The sequence below is a fragment of the Buceros rhinoceros genome, unplaced genomic scaffold (genome assembly GCF_000710305.1).
Source record: "Buceros rhinoceros silvestris isolate BGI_N320 unplaced genomic scaffold, ASM71030v1 scaffold13220, whole genome shotgun sequence".
In the NCBI taxonomy this organism is placed as follows: Eukaryota; Metazoa; Chordata; class Aves; order Bucerotiformes; family Bucerotidae; genus Buceros; species Buceros rhinoceros.
This window is the reverse complement of record NW_010390249.1, coordinates 8486-28923: the sequence shown is the minus strand read 5'-3', so window position 1 is coordinate 28923 and position 20438 is coordinate 8486. Positions and strand designations below refer to the sequence as shown.

The window sequence follows — 20438 nt, the reverse complement described above, 5'->3', positions numbered from 1 at the left end:
CCCAAATTAGCATGACCCCACATCGAATCTGGTTCAGAATTAGAAACGCATCACAGGAAAGCCAAGAGGCACTTCTAAAAATAGCTCCGTCACCTCCAGTACAATTTATCTGCTTGAGTTATCAGCTCAGTAAACAACCTCCTGGATCAAAGCCACTGTCCTAAAGCTTTAGTCCCAGCATCCCAAAGCCACTCTTGAAATAAGGAATAGCACTATTTAGCCAAGTGTTTCGTTTCCAAAATTCAGGAAAATGAAGTGACAAACATAAGGTTCCTGTAAACAAACCATACAAAAATGTAACATTTTCAGAAAACTACTAAACATCCAGTAAAAATCATCACATACATTAAATGATTTGAGGGGAGACCGAGAAGAAGACCGAGAGTATCTCAGAAATGAGGTAGTGGCCTTTGCAATTCCTATGCTTTTGAGCCAGAGATTAAAAACTTGAAGCAGCAGAAATAGGAGTGGTGCACCTGCAGGATGAAGCAGGTATTTGTGACACACACAGTTCAATTAAGAGTAACACCAAGTTTACTTAGTGCCTTCACACTTCACAAAAAAATCAAGCTGTGATCAGAGTTTAATAGGATGTAAGTTACTTTTCTTCTTAAAGAATGAAAATCAAGGACATTTGTATTCCTTAAAGCTATTCAGGAATGTTACTTCTTCAGGGAAAAAAAAAGAGTTTGAGGGTTTGGTTTTCCTTTGGGAAAGAAGCTCCACAGGCCTTCAAAAATACATGGGAAAACTGGAGAAAAAACCCTGATAACTGTTGATATGTTGCGATACTCATAGAAACAGTAAAAAATGTTACATTATTTTTTCTCTAGGCCAAAATTCACCTCTCCCGTTCTGCACCACAGAGGTAGCTGATCTGAGGATCCAGTGCATAATAAAATAAACGGGTAAGCACAACAGATAGCCACTGGGGCCGTGTTGCAGCTGTTCTGAGGAAGGGTTTGGAGGGCACACACAGAAAAAAAAGATTCTCAATTTCCTTCTAAGTGTAGACTTTCACGAAACTTAGAGCAATGCAGAGATGGAAAAAAAAGGAAATTAAAAAAAATTGAAATAATGGAAAAGTACGGTTCCAAAGGAACACACAAAGAATTCTAATGTATTTATTCACATATACGATTTTTTTTTTAAACTGAAACTGAACTTTTCAATACTGTAAAGTAAATATACATGGACCATCTTCCTTCTTACTGGTCTCTGATTACACCTAACACTGTGTTACTAGCAGGTGCCAAAAGGGTTTGACTGCAGAATAATATAGGTACTTTATGGGATGTATTTTCAACCTGAGTTTGTGAGAGTGAAGAAGGCTGAAGACATCTCTTTTGCTATCTGCAACACTTTGCAATACGATCCATCACCTTTTATTAAGAAAAAAAATAAATCAGAATAATGCCTACTAAGCAACACAGTCTGTACACAGAAAGTAAAGGTAAGAAACATTTTTCACAACACTTTGCAATACGATCCATCACCTTTTATTAAGAAAAAAAATAAATCAGAATAATGCCTACTAAGCAACACAGTCTGTACACAGAAAGTAAAGGTAAGAAACATTTTTCACCACTTCAAAAAAAAATCAAGGATAGTTTAATTTTTTAATTATCATTATTTAAATATTCACCAGCATTCAGGCTCTTAACAAAATAACTGAGTCTACCTTGTACATATGCTGTCAGGCTTAGAAGAAATCAATTCCTTTGCTGCAGCACTTAGAGTATTCAATTTAAAGTATCCAGTTAAAGTACCATACATATTTTTATGGGAATAATGACTAACATAAGGAGAAATACAAAACTTTGCAAGTGTTTGTGAGATAGAATGACAACCATTTGATTGCTTACTGGTATAAGGAATATTTGTCAACCTACAGCGACACTTGCTTTAAACACAAATGGAAAACGTATGGTTCACAAACATGATATTTTAATTTTTTTAAAAAAATTAAAAATTACATTTAAATTTTTAATTCTTTTTTTTTTTTGAATGTTAACTTATACAATTGCTTTGCAATTCTGTTGTCTTTGCAGAAAGTATTTTTGCAGAAACTTAATGGTACTGAATGGATTCATCCCAGAGAATAGCTGGAATTTTAAGGTTTTAGAAGTAGAAGATATTTATGAAGTTACATAATTCATCTGTACGTATAAGAGTGGCATTTTACCATATGCTATTAGTATACAAAATGAAGAATACCATCACTGAATTGGACCAAACCCTATTTTTTTTAAAGACTCTCCAGTGGAAGTGTTGCAACTGAAAAAGGAAGTGTTATTTTTTACCTTAGCTATTTACTCTTTTTCAGCTGAAACTGAATAGTTTTTGCTATTATTAAAACAGAAAATGTCTAAAATCCCAAATTTGGAACATGAAAATATCTAGAATCCCTTCTGTTCTGGAATACAGCAAATATGAAAACCATAGCTGTGAAAAGTGTTTATAATTTTTTCCTGTTTTGATTCAGTTTACCAAAGAAAAATCCTGAGACAAAGATCTCTTTCACTACAGAACTCTGGCAAGACTAACAGAAAAAGTAGCAGAAAGTTACCTATTATAGAAATACACTGTTCTCGGGATTGATTCTCATGCCAGCTTAATTTGTCAAAAGGTCCCAAAAGACTGACTGTTATTAGAATGGAAAACAATGCCATCATTTACGCCATTAAACTCCAAAGAGCAAATTACAGCAGTGACAAGGTGCTCTAACTTAGTATGTAGAAAATTTTACATTAAGAAAATACTTGCAATCAATGAATGTATGTAAACTTCCCATGCTACCTGAAACAGCATATGAGCAAAAGTCAAAATAAAAATACAATTAAATTCTACAAGTCATTTAAAAAACCACTTTAAAAGACAACAGTAACAATTAGCAATACTTTTATGGAAGACTATTCTATCACACCAAGATTAAAACAGAAAAAATAGAGTTGAAAAGAATTCTTTTCCATTTACAACAGCAAGTTCCCAAAATTAAGACCAGTATTAATCTTGTGAAGAATACACAGTTACAGATAACACTGAAAGCAAAGTTGTGTACCAACCTGCTGAGGCAATAAACAAAGCAACCTGTAACTAAGCTAGTTGTTACTCTTTGTTATCCACACTAATTTCAAGAGTATCAAGTTGATATATAAGTGTTATTTTCTAACATAACATAACCTTATTTTTGTTACCACAAGAACAAAAGATTATTGATTACTTCTATACTATTAAAGACTTGCCTTTTTACTTTTTGCTTTGTCACATTTGTAATATTTAATAACTTAGGGTTTTGTAATAAGGAGATCCTTGGATCCTCTTAGTTTCCCTAGAAATTCCCAAAAATGGAAGTTTCAAGAATACAGTCAAGTCCCTCATTGTTTTTCAGTGCCTCACTGAAGCACAGCATAAAGATACATATATATTCTCATTATCTAGCAGTTCCGAAAAATGTGAATAATCCTGAGTCATTGAGATATTCCAAAACCCCAATATTTCAAAAAGCAAATACCTATTTCCAAAAGGTACTGGGAATAGCTTGCATGTAGAACAGGTATTCCCATGTCTTTAACCCTTGTGCTTCCTTTAGTCTTATACAAATTTTCTAATTGCACAGCGGCTGATTCAAATTCTGAGGGAGAATAATTGCTATATCACATACTAGGTTTAATCTTAAGTGAACATAGTAAACCGAGTTTTACTTTAGCAAAGCCTTGACACCATTTCCCACAGCATCCTCCTGGAGAAGCTGGCTGCTCGTGGCTTAGATGGGTACACAGTTCACTGGATCAAAAACCGGCTGGATGGCCAGGCCTAGAGAGTGGTGGTGAATGGAGATAAATCCAACTGGTGGCCGGTCACCAGTGGTGATCCCCAGAGCTCAGTATTGGGGCTTGTCCTCTTCAACATCTTTATCCATGATCTGGATGAGGGGATTGAGTGCCCTCTCGGTATGTTTGCAGATGACACCAAGTTAGGTGAGTGTAGGAAGGCTCTACGGAAGGATCTGGGCAGGCTGAATTGATGAGCCGAGGCTGATGTTGTGAGGCTCTAACAGAGCTAAGTGCCAGGTCCTGCACCTGGGTGACACCTGTCACCCTGCAACACTACAGGCTTGGGGATGAGTGTCTGGGAAGCTGCCCAGTGGAATAGGACCTGGGGGTGTCCGTCAATAGGTGGTTGAATGTGAGCCAGCAGTGTGCCCAGCTGGCCAAGAAGGCCAACAGCATCCTGGCTTGTATCAGCAATAGTGTGGCCAGCAGGAGGAGGGAAGTGATTGTCCCCCTGTACTCGGCACTGGTGAGGCCTCACCTCGAATACTGTGTCCATTTTTGGGCCCATCACTACAAAACACTGGGCTGCTGGAGAGTGTCCAAAGAAGGACAATGAAGCCGGTGAAGGGTCTAGAGAATAAGTCTTATGAGGAGCAGTGGAGAGAACAGGAGAAAAGGTACTTACAAGAGATCTTATCACTCTCTACAACTACCTGAAATGAGGTTGTAGCAAGGTGGGGTTCAATCTCCCATGTAACAAGCAATAAAACAAGAGGAACACTGGGCTGCTGGAGAGTGTCCAAAGAAGGACAATGAAGCCGGTGAAGGGTCTAGAGAATAAGTCTTATGAGGAGCAGTGGAGAGAACAGGAGAAAAGGTACTTACAAGAGATCTTATCACTCTCTACAACTACCTGAAATGAGGTTGTAGCAAGGTGGGGTTCAATCTCCCATGTAACAAGCAATAAAACAAGAGGAAATGGCCTCAAGTTGCACCAGGAGAGGTTTAGGTTGGATATTAGGAAAAAATTTTTCACCGAAAGGGTCAAGCAGGAACAGGCTGCCAAGAAAAGTGGTGGAGTCTCTATCCCTGAAGGTATTTAAAGGACATGTAGATGTGGTGCTGAAGGATGTGATTTGGTGGTGACTTGGCAGTGCTTAATGGTTGCATTCAATGACCTTAAGGGTCTTTTCCAACCTAGATGATTCTATGATTCATCTACCACATTCTAGTTAACCAGAAGTACTGACATATCTTCCAAATATTTAATAATTTTTTACTTCATTATACAAATTTATATTGGAACCAAGACTGAAATGTCACTATTTCAGATACATATTAACTGTACTTATTACGTGAAAACTCTCTCAACAGTCACAGACTGCCATGAGAACAGTAATTCAACAGACGTGTTGCCATCAGACTGGGCAATGTCATATGATTGTAGACAAAGACTCATACTTCACTGGGCTTCATCCCAACATTCGTATTTACCAGACTCCTGGTAATACTCCAGAATAGTTCTTATTTTTGGCAATTAAACTTCACCAAACATGCTCTAGGATGAATCATATGATTCCATTTCTCTGTGATTTGAATGTTTGTTTCTCAACTGAGTTTAAACATTCTACTCACTAAATTCAGAAATGAAACAGTACAAGAAAATACACAATTTTCTTCCTATGCTTACATCTGAAAGAACTGACGCTACAACCACTAACACCGCTACCGAACTGGCTGAGGTAGTTTGCACTGTCTCTTACTTGCAGCTCACAACTGTCAAACACAGACCTCTGTGTAACAAGGACAGCCCACTCGCCTACCAAAGACTGCTTTGCTGTGGTATCAATGAACTGGGAAAGCAACTCTTTTTTTCCTTCCCACCTAATTTTCAGACAGCCTCTAAGAGCAAACATCATGCAACAGCCAGTGCCCTAGCCAACTCAGTCATGTACTTTTGCACTGTCCTTTGAATTAACCAGTGATACTAGTTCTTCCTTCTGTGAAAAGAATCTTCACTCCTTCTTCTGTATGACCTTTCACGAAGAGCTCTCCTCTAAGTTCTCAAAGTCAGCATCTGTCTTCTTTCTGTCAGTTTAATGACAGTAAATTGTCAACTGATACGAAGATTATTTAAATTCTGATATTACCTACTACTATTGTTTAAGAAATTCCTAGCTGCATGTACATCCTGTCAGCATACGTGCTTACCTTTTCCTTCATCTCTTTCTTTGCTCTTTCCTGTTACGCTATATCTACATTTAGATTTTACCCTAATTTAGATTATTGTTGCCAAGGTGAAAATTTGCCCTTGTTTCATCTTTAACTAAAAAGGGTAAAGAATTATCTGAGGCTCTTAGGGTTATTATAATAGATTATTATCTATTAATAGGTTATAGGTATAATAGGTTATTATAATAGATTCAAGAAATGGGAAAGCCTTGTTTCTCATAAGAACCTGAAAAAGAACACTTCACAAATTGCACTTGAGGTGGAATTCTTCCCCCCCCCCCCCACCTTTTTTTTTTTTTTTAAATATCTGATCAGAGGCTGGAGAACCTGAAAAAGAACACTTCACAAATTGCACGTGAGGTGGAATTCTTCCCCGCCCCCCACACCTTTTTTTTTTTTTTTAAATATCTGATCAGAGGCTGGAATGCTACAGTATAGTCATAAAGTTACGACTCTTCAAAGGACTTTTTATATATGTGCTTGACACTAGTAAGAACATTAGAATACCTAATACAAAAAAAAAAAGATAAAGTTATTCAAGTACTCAATTGACAAATCATATTCAACAATATATTAGGAATCAAAACCATGTAATCACAATATTGTATCATAATCTGCAGGAAGATAGAAAGAAAAAAACCCAGTGTACTGTATATACCAGAGAACTCCAATCGGTATTTAAAAAAAAAAAGCCATATGATGGTTTGCAATTTTATAGGAAAATTCCTTTGTCTCCATAGCAGGATCAGGTGGCAGTACTACATTTTATCTAGGAAATGCAGCCACAGTCTGCAATGTTAGTGGTTTTTCAGAAAATGGTAAACCTCAAATTATAATGTCTGTGGTTATAAACTACTACAAACTACTTCTGAAGTCAGACATGGTTAAAGGCTGCATGCAGTAGACTACTCCTTTTCCAGACTTTGCAAGCATATTAAAAATAAACTGGTCTAATGGCAGGGATCTCTTTCCACTCAGTGCTACCAAGTTGAGTGCTTCCACACACACTCAAGATTACATGACATTTTCTTTTACTGAAAACCAGTTTTCTGTGTCTTACAGAAAACTTACGGGGTCTTATGAAGACCATGGTCTCCATAAACAATGAACACACTAGTGTTTCTGTAAGAAGGTGGAAAAGCAAGAAGTGAAACTGGAAGTAATGTCTGAATATCGTCAAGAGGTATATAAGCAAACACCCTCACTGAAAGCTGAACAATATGGTAAAGGCAATAAAAACCGGAGATGTCATCTTTTGAAGAGCAAGTTCTTCTCCAGCACATTATGTGATACTATATTATTAACAACCTGTTTGGGTAAGAATCATGACAGAGAGAAAAAAAACCCCAAAACTACTTCTATGGATCCACAAGATACTGGACATGAACAGCAATATTATGACATCCAGTCCAAGCCTATTGCTGAAAAAATGCATCTTTTTCTCCAAAGATTAACATGCTCCCACCCAATCAAAATCCTACAAAATCTCACAAAGTTATTCCTGGAATTGTAATACCTAATACGCCATTTTGCTAGGTACTTCAGAAACACAGAATAAATGGTGTATTTCAAACTCTGCCTCCCTCCATAGGGTTCTGTAACCTGTGTATACGATGAAACAACAACTGGGCAAAGAAAGACTGATAAACTGATGCTATTTTTTATTCCCTTACCTGGTAATGCACTCAACGTTCTTATATCATAGATCAGAAGAGTTTTGAGGATGTGTTTAAGGAAATGAAATTAACATTATACATGACATGGAAATCATCCCAAAAGGAGAGAAAGCAATGCCAATATCATGAATGTTCCACAGGTAGAAGATGATTTCCTAGTAACAAATACTATAGAGTGAATAATGATGAGGAAGAGGGAAAAGCAAATTCTGAAGTAGAGACAAAAAGCAGTTTATAGCCTATTTAAAAAAGAAAGAGTGATGGAAAGTAAAGGGCTGAAAGTGATAATTGTGGTAACATTATGAAAGGAAAAACTACAATTGTTAGGAAAAAAGATTCATTAATAAAAATACAGGAAAAGTGGAAGCTTGGATGAAGATTGTTAGATCTTCATAAGTTGTTAGATATATGTTGTTTCTTACAGATATGATGCCTAAATGGCCAGCAACATGTAAACAATTATATTTACAATTAGATATGAAACAAACCCATGATACAGTCCAGAGTAAAGAGGAAACATGGTTGGTGTTGAAGGTAATGGAAAACGTTTTGAGAGTGGGAAAGAAAAAAGGAAAAACAAAGAGACCTATTGAACTCCAAGTGATAGTGATGTTCCGTAAAGTTATATCAAAGAGATTTATCAGTTGTTTTAGTGTATACAGAAATAGTGCTCAAAGTGGGCATTGAGAACAAAGTGGGTTAGACTTCCAAGTTTGATACAAGCCAAGAGGCAACCTTGCACAAAAAGCATAAAGCAACTACCTAAATCTAGAGAGGCAATAATTTCTGATCCTGCTAAAGAAGCACGAGAAAACATCATGGAGCACCACAGGAAACTACTGCTAAGCAGCTAGTGGTATCTTGCCTTTCTCCAACACAAGGGTTCCCAAACTAGACTGTCTCCTGCTTGCCAAAATTACCACAAAACCAAATCACCTGTTGCATCACAAAGAACCAAGATGCAAGTTCTGCAAGTTACAGGAGGCACAGATAACTGGAAATCTGCTCTAGCTTACAAATGGTATGATGATTTCATAATAAAGCTGTAGCGAAAATCATAATACCATAGAGCACATCGCTTGCGTAGAAGAAGAAACAGATTTTTGCATCATCATAGGAATAGCAGCTGAATGCATGTTTACACATAAGCAGTTGAGGAGAAAGGGTATGTATGGGAAGAGATGAACAAACACCACAGAAGGAGGTTACAGGAGATGTAAAGAGAAAAGTTCTGCAAGAACAACCCTGGAAACTACTGTGTACAACACACAAAGAAAATAAAGACAGATAAGTAGATTCACGATCTGAAATTCATTCACAGATTTCAAATCAAGAAAGGGGCACGTGCTTGCACTCAATGTTCTCCATTTGTTCAAGCAAGGAAACTGTGGTGCCACTAAACAAAACGCCACAGATTTGATGCCTAAAAAAGATATGAAGGGAATCTATGTGCAAAAGTAGTCTTTATGGACAATAAAAGATAAGACAAATGTATAATCCCCATATATTTTCTTTTTTCCTCATACTGTCCTCCACAAGATTCATTATACACTTACTGATTTGATGCATGAGGAAAGAGAAGTGCTTCTTACGGATCACAGGGCTAAGAAGGGGCCATGATACAGGTAATACATCTGACTGAAAGCTGGAGTGGGAAATGACTTCATAGACAATCTTTTTTAGTTATTAGTTCTTCCAACCTTCTCAAAAACACAGCAATGAGGAAAATTATTTAGACAAATAATAGTTTTCAACAAAAATTTAACAGTTAAGTTATAATCAATAGTAGAAAAGAAACAAATGCCAGTTCTCTAAGTATACAGTCAACGCCTTCATGTTTTCACTTAAATATCTCTCGGTAACTTAAAATGACTGGGTGTGGAAATCCTTAAGATATTCAACATAAAATTAATTCAGGCTTGCCAAAACCATCAACCAAAGCACTTCCTCAAGGAGATTAGCTTGAATACTAAGACGTTTTAGCAACGTAGCAGGTAAGCAGCCCTCCACTTTTCAGGATTAAGCACCACTTGTTCTAGACATTTTGCTTTTACCTTCTAAGCACTGGAATATACTGGTATTCATAAAATCTTGCAAAACATTAAACATACTTTAAAGCCAATACAGCAGAGCAGAAGCAATTTTTTTTTCAACTATTCAGAAGGTTGCCAGTGAAATTTTATTAGTACCTTCCAAGATCATAAATTACTTATTTATCGTTCTGCAAACACCACCACCACATGAACTCTCAGGAGTGAGAACATATTCAATTGTCTTGAATGCTTAGAGATTTACTCAGCAAAGACTATTGGAAAGTTCATTTTTTTCCCCCAAAAGCCTTTTAGCTAACTTTCCTTGCAAAAATATTTTTGCTTTGTGTATCTCAGTATATCTCAGTTGTGGCTTGGCTGAACGAAACACTGCAGCCTCAGTTTTCCTGAAATACTTTCCCATTGGTAAGATCATTTTGCCTTAGTGCTTTTGCTCATGTCCAAGAGGAAGCAGAGCTTATGTTGGTTCTTTTAATAAATTAAAGGTGGGGTTTTTTTCTAATTATTTGCAGCCTTCAGAACACACTCTAATGTATGTGCTGTGCGGATTCCTGGCAATTATGAACTCAGGCTCCTTTTCTCTTGAGAATTAGGGTAAACTACAGTAGATTATACATAGTATTTTAAATTTAAGTCTTCAGGAAATGACAAAGGTGATTCTTTACTTCAAGCACTTTAGAAGAGTTATTGATTTCAAGCTAGGACATGGACCCAAATTTCCAGGGCTCACCCTGCAGCTGCCAGCTTACATTTTACGTTCAATGAATTTTCTTTAAAACAAAAATTGTGGTGCATAAATTCTCTTTAGTTTCTTTTGCTACTTCTCTCCCCACTTCCCCATGCCCCCACATCCAATTTCACCTCATTAAAGTAATTGAGCTTTGTACAATGACCTCTAAGCATGATAACATTATTGCTATGGTAGTGACTGCTATAGCTACTCTGCACTGTCCACTAATTATAAATACAATATATCATCCTTCTGTATTATCCAAAATTGTATGGATCTCATCACGCTATATGCCCACAGAATTTTTGGATTTGATTTTTTTAAAAGAGTAAAAATAAGCTCAAAGAAGATGACAATGGAAAGCACTGTCCATTGATTTTTGACTGAAGTTTATAGCTGTACCCTGGGAGCTTCACTGCAACTTTTAATTCTGCGGAAATAGCTTCTACTTCAACCTCTTACAGTTTCTCATTATCTAGAGAAATAAGTGTTCTAGCAAAAAATTCCAGTGGAAGAATTTGACCAAGCATTCCTCTCAACTGGAGGACATGCCAGGCTACATCTAGCCTGCTGAATATAGGAGTTCTCCATCTATCACAGCTTTTCAATGCGTTGTAAAAGGATCGCGAGGTTACTGTGCAAATGAACACCATCTTTAACCAAAAGACTACTCATTTCTTTCAAGAAGGCGAGCTTACTCTCCCTGATTTAAAATGCAAGCCTACCCTCCCCAAAACTAAGAACCCTCCTCTGAATAAATAATAATAATAATAAAAAATGTTTATTTCTTTCATAAAAGCACTAAGCACCTGGATAGCCCATGTTTAAAACCTGAAGTTGCTGAGATCCTCAACCACAAGGTAAGTCTTTCAGAGTTACCAAAAAAGTAACTCTAGAAACATTTCTGGTTCATTACTGATTAGTAGGGTTAGATCAGGGTTAGATTTCTAACCTTCTCTTTATTTTGTAGCTATTCTATTTTTTGTCTTAGAAAAATATCATTTTACTAAGAGAGATAATGGAATTACAGCAGGATTAGGAACAAATGTCTCATCATTTCTCTTCCATAGGCATAAAAAAGGCACCTAAACTGTCTATAACATAAATGCCATTATCTGGGCTAGTCATCTTGGGCTCCTTTTGAAGTCAGTGGACAAAACCAGGCACTTAACAGGGCACGAGTCATCTCATTTCAGTATGTGTACCAGTAAAGGTTGCAGGAATTTTGTTCCGTATGTGCCAATTTCTCTCGATACGCATAGTCCAGATGAAGACAAATTAACAAGATCGCTATGCATTGCAACTATCAACCAAGTGCAGTGATGAATTATAGGTGTCACAAGAAAATCTACCACAACATCAGAAGACATTTGAAAGAAAAAATAAAACACACAAAGCAGGTCTATATACTAACTTGATTATGATTTCTTTGCTCTTGCATGGCTTCCCGAACAGCCTGGGCAATCTTCTCTTCGTGCCTCTCACGTTCTGCTTCCCACGCTTTTCTTTCCTCTGCATGAATCTTCTCCATGTTTCTCCTTTCCTCTTCCATCGCTTTCAAAACAGCCTCCCGCACGACTTCTTTTTCAGCCTTTAAAACAAATCAAATACAAATAAATGACCAAAATACTCAACATGGGTTGAGTAACTCATATATACGACTTCTTCTAATGAGATCTATAAGCTGACAATATATGGGTCATGAATATTTTCACTTCTGGATTATAAGCTTAAATTCACCTTATGCTGCTACCGAGCAAGTATTACTACTGGACAATGATTTTGTAGTTATGGAAAAAAAGTTACAGGTGAGGATCTTGAAAGTCCCACCCTCTGAAAATATAATATATCTTAACTGCTTTCCTTAATGCCAACGTAAAAAACTGGCAGCAGGAACCATGGAAGAGTATGTGCCACATGGGCCTCACTACACCGCTTAATATTCCCATTTATGAGATAACTGTGCACTTATCTGCAAGTACAGAAAGTCCAAAAAGAGGCTAAGCGCCTTCTGTGGCTAAGTAGCCAATACTTAAAACAAATGTGTCTTCCCTCCCAAAGCTCCTTAGCTATGCATTCCACAAGAATTACTGTCTCATCTTTTTTTCCCGATATTTATATTCAAACATTACATGAAATCATCAGAAGACACACACTCAATTTGAAGTAACAGGGATAGCTCTGCACATGCTGAGTCACACAAACATATTTATCAGCAAGGCAATCTTTGCATAATCTCTACAAATAAATAACGGCAGGATAAAGTTCAAAATAAACAAACATAGGCTGACAAACCACACCCACGCACTCCTCAGTTTTAATAAGCTTACAGGTCATTCCAATGCCCTTTGGTGGTGATTATGGAATGGGACAAGTGAAGTTATAAATGGCAAAAAATAGTGCATTCCTCAAATACCTACACTTACAAATAAAGCTGTTCTTGCAATTCATTGCAACTTGATTTTTTTTTTATTTAGACATTTATAAAATGTAACCAAAAAAGTAAGCATAAAAAATACCCAATTAAATTATTTTATTATACACACGTTTTCCCCTAGATATCAAGGATGTAATCGATGTTTCTTGTGTTACTCTGAATGTTATTCAGAGAGGTGCTCAGCTAGTGTGCATATACTACATAGGAAGGTATACAGGAAATAATAATAGTAACATAGCCTAATCAACCGTGTCAGGTCATATGCATCACTAGTCTTCCCAGATCATCACATGCAACTGAACTCTTGCACTGGATTCTACATCAGTATTAGAAATGAATGAAAGCCTAACATTTACAAAAATACTGCCCTAACCCAAAAGCACTTAATGAAATACACAGAATAAATCATATTATAAAAAGTGAATAGTCACTGTTAAGTCAAATATCAACTTAAACAATTGAAAACCATTTTATTTATAACTAATTGAAATAATCGAAAACTTATTTATTTATACAATTTATAAAATTCTTCCATCCTCGTTGAAAATGACCATATTTAAAAGACACAATGCTAATTGTCTTATTCAGATCAAGAGCGGACCCTGCTACCTCGCTCTTCAAGGGAAGATGTACCCATGTTGTTAACTGGAAGACCACGGAAACAGATATTCAGGTACCACCACCAACTGAAGTGCAATATTGTGACTTCTTGCTATAAGCTGATTCAGAGGCTATCTTCGATAGAAGTCACACAGATTATCGGTATTAAGGCAGATATGTTCCTGATTTATAGAACGAGCTTGTTTTAAACACAGATGAGAACAGTAATTTGACAGATTTAGTTACGAAATAAGTATGAGCTGCTGAACTTGGCATTTGTAATGACACACGTGAAATCCACATCACATGTCTACTGCTTCACAAGAGATACCTCTGCAGCAGCTGCCGCTGCCTCCTTACTTCTTTGTCTCTCTTCATCCAAACATTTGTCAAGCACTTCCTGTAAACGATACGAAAAATTAAACTGCGATACACAACAGAGGAGCAGTTAAAAATCATTTCAGACAGTCAAAGTGCTTGAGAAAGCTTCCTCTTCCTGTCAATAATTGTGACAGGGTCATTTCAAATGAATTCCCTGGTGCACATTAGACCCCTTTTTCAGGTAAATAAAAGCAATACCTTGTGCTTTTGTGACTGCTGCATCAAAGCTGCTTCTATCTTTTCTGCTAGCACTTCCTCTTCTGCTTCCAAAATGTCAAGAAGTCGCTGATGCTATTGGGAGAAAACATTCATATTTTTGTAACCACATGACAAAAATAACTCATCCAAGACACTTACATTTGTCAGTTACTTACAGAATGTACATTCAGTTAAACGACGTATACAGCACTCCTTTAACTGACTTCAGGTCATGAAAAAAATAAATTACAATAATAAGAAACGCTTAGCTTTTTGTTTATCCAGTACTTCCTCTCAGTTTGAAGAGTATTAGGAAAGAAGTTGAATAAAAAATTACTATGTAAAAGCAACACTTCCAAAATTTGTAAAGATGGTCTAAGCAACACCACACATTAAACATCTCATTTAACCAGATGCAGAATTTAAATTGTGCATGTGCTGCCTCTCAGTTATATGGACAGAGGGTAGAAGGCAAATGTATTTTTCAGCCATTTGTGATACAACTAATTTGATAGGCAGGGAATGAGAGAAAAAGAGACTGCTGCTTTCTTCTGATTATCTTGTAATCTGAAACATCTTTTCACAGAGAAAATGAACACTGAAGTGCCCAGATAGTCTATATGTAGATATATAATCTGTCACTGTTCTTAATCACAACCCTTTTTACCTGTTTTTCACTAAACCAAGTAAAGCATTTGAAAGATGTGGGTTTTGTCCATAACAGCTAAGCCGATCTCCAAAACTAAAAATTATTACTGGAAATTATTGATGTTGGGTATTTGTCATGCGATAACTGCTAGCAAGTCAGTATGCTTTTTTACATGTTTTATATGTAATATAATAACCTTATATGTTACTATATAATATATATAGTTATATATATATGCTTTACATTTTCAATAAAAGGTTATGTTACAGAATATGTTATATAACAACCTTAAAGTTTAGTTTCCATATACAATATTATTTTACAAGATCACCAAAAGGAAAGTGTGACACTAGAGTTTTGTATTAATAGAAGTGTTTATAATGAACGTAAAATTTTCACACAAACAGCTATGCAGGCAAATAACCCTTTCACCAGCACTTCTAAAAAGCAGTAATTGCTCTTTCATTAATTTCATTACGCTTTAATTATAAGTGCCTCTAATGGCAGCTAGAAATACATTACCAAACTGCAATACTATGTTCTGAAAAATGCTTTTTCATTTGAAGAATAGAACAGAAAACTTCTAGACTGCTTTATAAAATAAAAAACCTACCTGCCCTTCCAGGATAAACATGTAAAGAGGCATTTCCTAGTGAATTTACTTAAAATAGGCCTGAATGGAGCAGACATAATCTAATGGAAAACACCTGTGGAAAGGGTGGTGAAATTCACATTACGGCTGTACTTAATGATGTGCAACTAACTGCTCTTGGGGAGTCCCTGTTCTCAGACATCAGCTTTAACTATCAGGGTACTTACAGAAATCATTTTTCCCAGTAACTCAAAGGGTGAAACAATAAATGGATTTTATTAGTTAAACGATCTCCATGAGTCTTCACCTGACTGACTAGAAATTTGCTATTTCACTTTCATTTGAAAGAATGACATAATAGAAGATGAACATACGCAAATATTTTATCAGACATATGCCACAAATCAAACTCTACTAATGTGAATTAGAAGACTGAAATTATTTGCTTCAGTCAAGAATCAGTAAGAGACTTTCTAAGGAGAGCTCACCAGAGAAACCCACCTCTTTCCTTAAAACACCTACAACAGGATAGAAGTCAACTTATTCAGCAAGATTAGAATTTCTAATGTAAAACTTGCAGGCAGTTAACTCCAGTTTGACTTTGACCATCCAGTTTCTGCGTTAGACATGAAGACTGTGCATGCACATCTCAAGTTGCCGTAACAGGCCATATACCATCTACCATGTATTTTACAACATTCCCTATGGGACTACAATTTTCAACCTTTAAACTTCAGGGCAGTTTTAGACATTGCATTTCAAAAATACAGTGTAAGACATTCAAGTCCAACCTCGAAGTCCTGAAGCAATGCAGACATCTGCACTAACATGATCTAGAACATGTATACGTGGCCAAGGGAGACAACTAATCTCTCCACACAGCAGTTTGTCATAAACCTGTGGTAGACCTACAATCCTGAAAAGTCCCGATATCTGTACCAAAACTCTTTTATCGTACTGAAACCCAAAAAGTTATAATCTTCAATACATCTGTGAAGTAAAAACGTATCCAGGTCACTGCACAGAAGAGGGCACTACTAAATCCAGAGATCAACTCTTTGTACAAAAGAAGAAAATGTTACTCCAGTTGGTTGTTATGGTAATAAGGAGTTTAATAACACCTGGACGTAGCAGTTCCACAGAGACAGAGAGCATACAAAACAAATGGAAATACAGACACCGCTATAAGATAAATAATTTGGCTTCTTCTGGAAGCAGAAAGGGAAATCTTTAAAATACAATATACTGCTTTTGCTTGCCACTTCAACTACAAAAGAGGTTGCCTAATAAGTAAACGATTACCATAAAAATGAAGGCTGCTATGGCTGCCATTTGCAGTATGATGACTTTGATTTAGCTTAGGATCTCCTGTTTCCTTTGTAGATCAGCAAATTTATATGGTACTACATTTCAAGTTTTACAGAATTCACAGAAATTCAGTTAGACCTGTATTACAGATTGCATCTGTATATAAAAACACACTAGTTCCTACGTTTCAAGATGGCAGAGGTAACTATCTGAGAGCACATTTAGAATGCTTTCAAAAGAAATGCATATTTCAATGCAACTTCTTTTACATTATACAGCATCCCTATTTCTCATGGAAACGTACAAATTGATTGCAAGCCTCTTGTGAATAGCTTGGCATTTCCTTTCTTATTACAATATAAATGTTTATTCATGGGGATTAATCCTGCCGTAAATGGTTACCTCCATATCTGAACTGCCAGAAGTTCATATATCATCACAACTGTTGCAACAGCTGTCTATACAACCCAATAAAGCAAATTCTCTTGTACTAGTCCTAGAGAAATACCTTGGAGAACTGCTTATTTGGTTTTAGGATTTGTATTTGGCCAAACAGCTTTCCTTTTCAGAGAGAAACATACCTTAAGCTCTTCAATTATAAAAAAATTATGAAAAGAAATAGGTAACTGGAAATAGACAAAGCAGAATAAAATATTATGTGAACTGCTTCTCCTTAAAACAGGTCTTGAGTCCAGAAAGCCCATTTTGCATAGTTAGCTTAGATACAACAAAAAGGATAAAACTTGCCATTCTGCATGTAACTAATAAGCAATTTAACTACTTATCAAGAAATTTCATTTATTCCCAGGTACTGTGCCCCACAGTGGTGCTAGCCCTCATATGACACCATGGAATCTCTTTGAAAGCTGTGCTTATTAAAATTATGTAAGGTGAGCTCCATTAATCCATTCTATAGAAAAGAATGCACCACCTTGTCATCTGAATTCCTTTTTTCTGAAGCACAGATCTTTCAAAGGCATACTCAGGTATCTAGGTTATGCATAACACTCGGGCACAAAATGTGGGAAGTTACGGAAAGTAAAGGTTTCTTTGCATTCCCTCTTCTGACGGCAATCAAGGAAATTTTAGCTGCTTCTGCACAATGACAGCATTCTGACAGACTCTGAAAACAAGCAGTAATGCAAAGTAAATGATTAGCGAATGTACAGTTAGAAAGCTGCCAGTTTAAATCTCTCTGCACGGCAAGCTATTGCAACCCCTCTGGAACTAGTATTTAAATTAGGGCAACTAGCTTTGTACTTCACATTTTAAAATAATCCATATACCTTGTAAGGAGAAGTTATTATTATTTAGAAGCATGAGCTACATGAATTTTCTAGACGTATGCAGAATTACTTTGGACTCTGGTACTAAAAGGCCACGAGGAACTTTATATAGAGTCAGTGCTTCCTCAGCTGGTCTTTCGGATGAAGTTATGAGGGGGAGTTGAAGGTTAAAAAGATATAAACGGTGACAGTTTCACTTCAGCACTTATACATTTGAAAGCTTTCAAGTGCTCTTCTACTTTGAGCTAACAGGAAATAACAGGATGTTTTAAGTTCATTTACTTGGGTTGAAGATTTCTGTCCCACTATAGCAAAGGTCTCTTAACAATACAGACCATTGCTGAATTAAAGGTAATATATGCTGAGATAAACATGTACAGCTAAGCAAACTTACCTCATAACCCACTCCCCTTCTCAACAGGAATGAAAGGTATGGGAAGGATGTGAGCTGAATGAATCTCATTCAGCATTTCCAGTTTCCACAGGTAAGATTTATAAACATGTTCCTCTGTCTGTTAGACAGTACTGAAGAAATAAAGGAAGAGCACTGAGACTTAAGGGACCACTCTGAGCTATCTATACACTGAATTCCGATTCCCAAGTGTTGTAGAGGCCACTTTCTCTTAAGCTTATTTGGACGTCAAAGTTGAAGGTCTCCTGGTAATTGTACCGGTCAAAAGGAAATTGCCCATGCTTCTACAAGTAAAACTAATAAAAGCTTTCAAGAAAAATTGATCAGCCTCCTGTAAGCAGGCTAATGAGTTCATCAGACCTGACAGACCTACATAAAATAATCAAGGCTATTCCAGTTTTCCTGTGAAAGTTATGATGGAGATCTATGTATGGAGTCTTATATTTGGAAAAAAGCACCTTACCCATGTAGACTGTAAGACAGTGTCCATGAAGTTTTTAAATGGAAGCTGAAGTGAAGGTCTCATTTATTAATCAACAATCCAAGAACCAGAGAACAGGTAAGAAAATTCTAAACATGTTGGGAGTGCTGAATCCAATTATTCAGCTGTTACTAAACAAAAGTTATGGTTACAGAAAACCTTTAAAAAAACCCCCAAACCCAAGACTGTGTTGAACAGTGGATTAATCAGTGTGAGGACAAAACAAATCTTTTTAGAAAAATAGTATTTCAAAGTGGAGAGAAATACTAGTAATTCTACCCTGCTCTCTGGAAATTCGCAAGAGAGGGTCAAGAAGAGTCTTCTGAAACTCAACTTAACACAAAAGGCATTCAAAAATAGGTTATAATGTTTTCCTCCCTGCAAGAAGTTCTCTAGGCAATGGTTCCAAATGAAAATTGTTTGATGTAGATTCAAATATAAATAGAGAGGTCCTGTGGTTTTTCTTGATTCATGTAAAAAAGAAATCGAAAAAATCTTTCTTTTTTTCCTGGAATGTGAGTCACAGAAGACATTGTAAACAGATTTAATCACAACAGCAAGTAGTCAGTATTTTGTTATTTTTATATATTAAATTTATTTCTGGGGAATCATGACATTTTTCACTCAGGTAAGCATCTTTTGAAGGCCTACGGAGTATATGTTATAATAGTTCATGGAGTGAATGAAATAATGCAGGATATGAGCTATTTTACCACTAAAATACCGTATTAAAGCTATTAATTACTAATCTAATTTAGTACAGTTATAATTCCCTGCATATTCCTATTAACACTAAAATTTAGGATGAAATCCTGCAAATCTAAAGAAAAATGGAAAATATGTTCTTACATGAACTGAAATGTTTTTTAAAATTACAGATTTTCTTCCTGGGCCCTGTACTGTTTCATTTAAAAGGAAACAAGTACAGGATTTCATCCACAAATGACGATGCAATTCTTTTGCTGTAAGTAGCAGGCATCCCATTTATGGTTCTGCTGATTGGTTCCTTCACCATACTGAGTAAATCCTCATGCACAGATCACCAAATTCAGTATGGACAAAGTAATTTTGTTAGTCACTATTCATAGCTCATGTTAAAGCAGTCAGTTAAATAACCATTCAAAAATAAAACAGCAAACATCACAGAACAAAAGTTAATACGAATATACTAATACTAAACGGAAAAAAGCGTTTGCAGTATTTGCAGCACCGCTGCAACAAAATAATGATATTTCACACTTTCACAGATCTTTAGTCTGAGGCAACAATTTTCACACACTAATGAAATGACACTTGGAACCTTCTTTTAATGGCATCATTCTGAAAAACAATATTTAAGATATATATACGTCTAAATTCACCCTCAGTGAATTTTGTTCTTTCAACAAAAATCTAGTGAATGTTTTAATCTAACGAAACTACATTGTAGTTAGTCGTGTAACAGAAAAAACCACAGGCATAAGAAGACTATAATCTCCAGTGTATTTTTTTTGCACCTTCATTACATATGGACATAGAACAATCCCTGTCCCTTGAGATTTGGGAAAAATTACCTTCAGAAATGTTTAGCAAATTTTATTACTTCATTCATCAGCAGGATTGTAAACCCCCTTATTCGGGTTTTTTAAA

At 36.1% G+C, this 20438-nt stretch overlaps 1 protein-coding gene across 1 annotated transcript in view; it reads right to left on the bottom strand.

Annotated features, from left to right (window-relative positions):
• Positions 1–20438, bottom strand: part of LOC104494293 (coiled-coil domain-containing protein 91-like) — a gene marked incomplete at both ends in the record, with an annotated part of 28531 nt that overhangs the window by 1371 nt on the left and 6722 nt on the right. The window contains 3 exons of the mRNA XM_010137107.1: positions 11880–12056; positions 13834–13902; positions 14082–14174. Of these exons, the coding sequence (XP_010135409.1) occupies positions 11880–12056; positions 13834–13902; positions 14082–14174 (339 nt within the window). The remainder of the gene's footprint in view (positions 1–11879; positions 12057–13833; positions 13903–14081; positions 14175–20438) is intronic.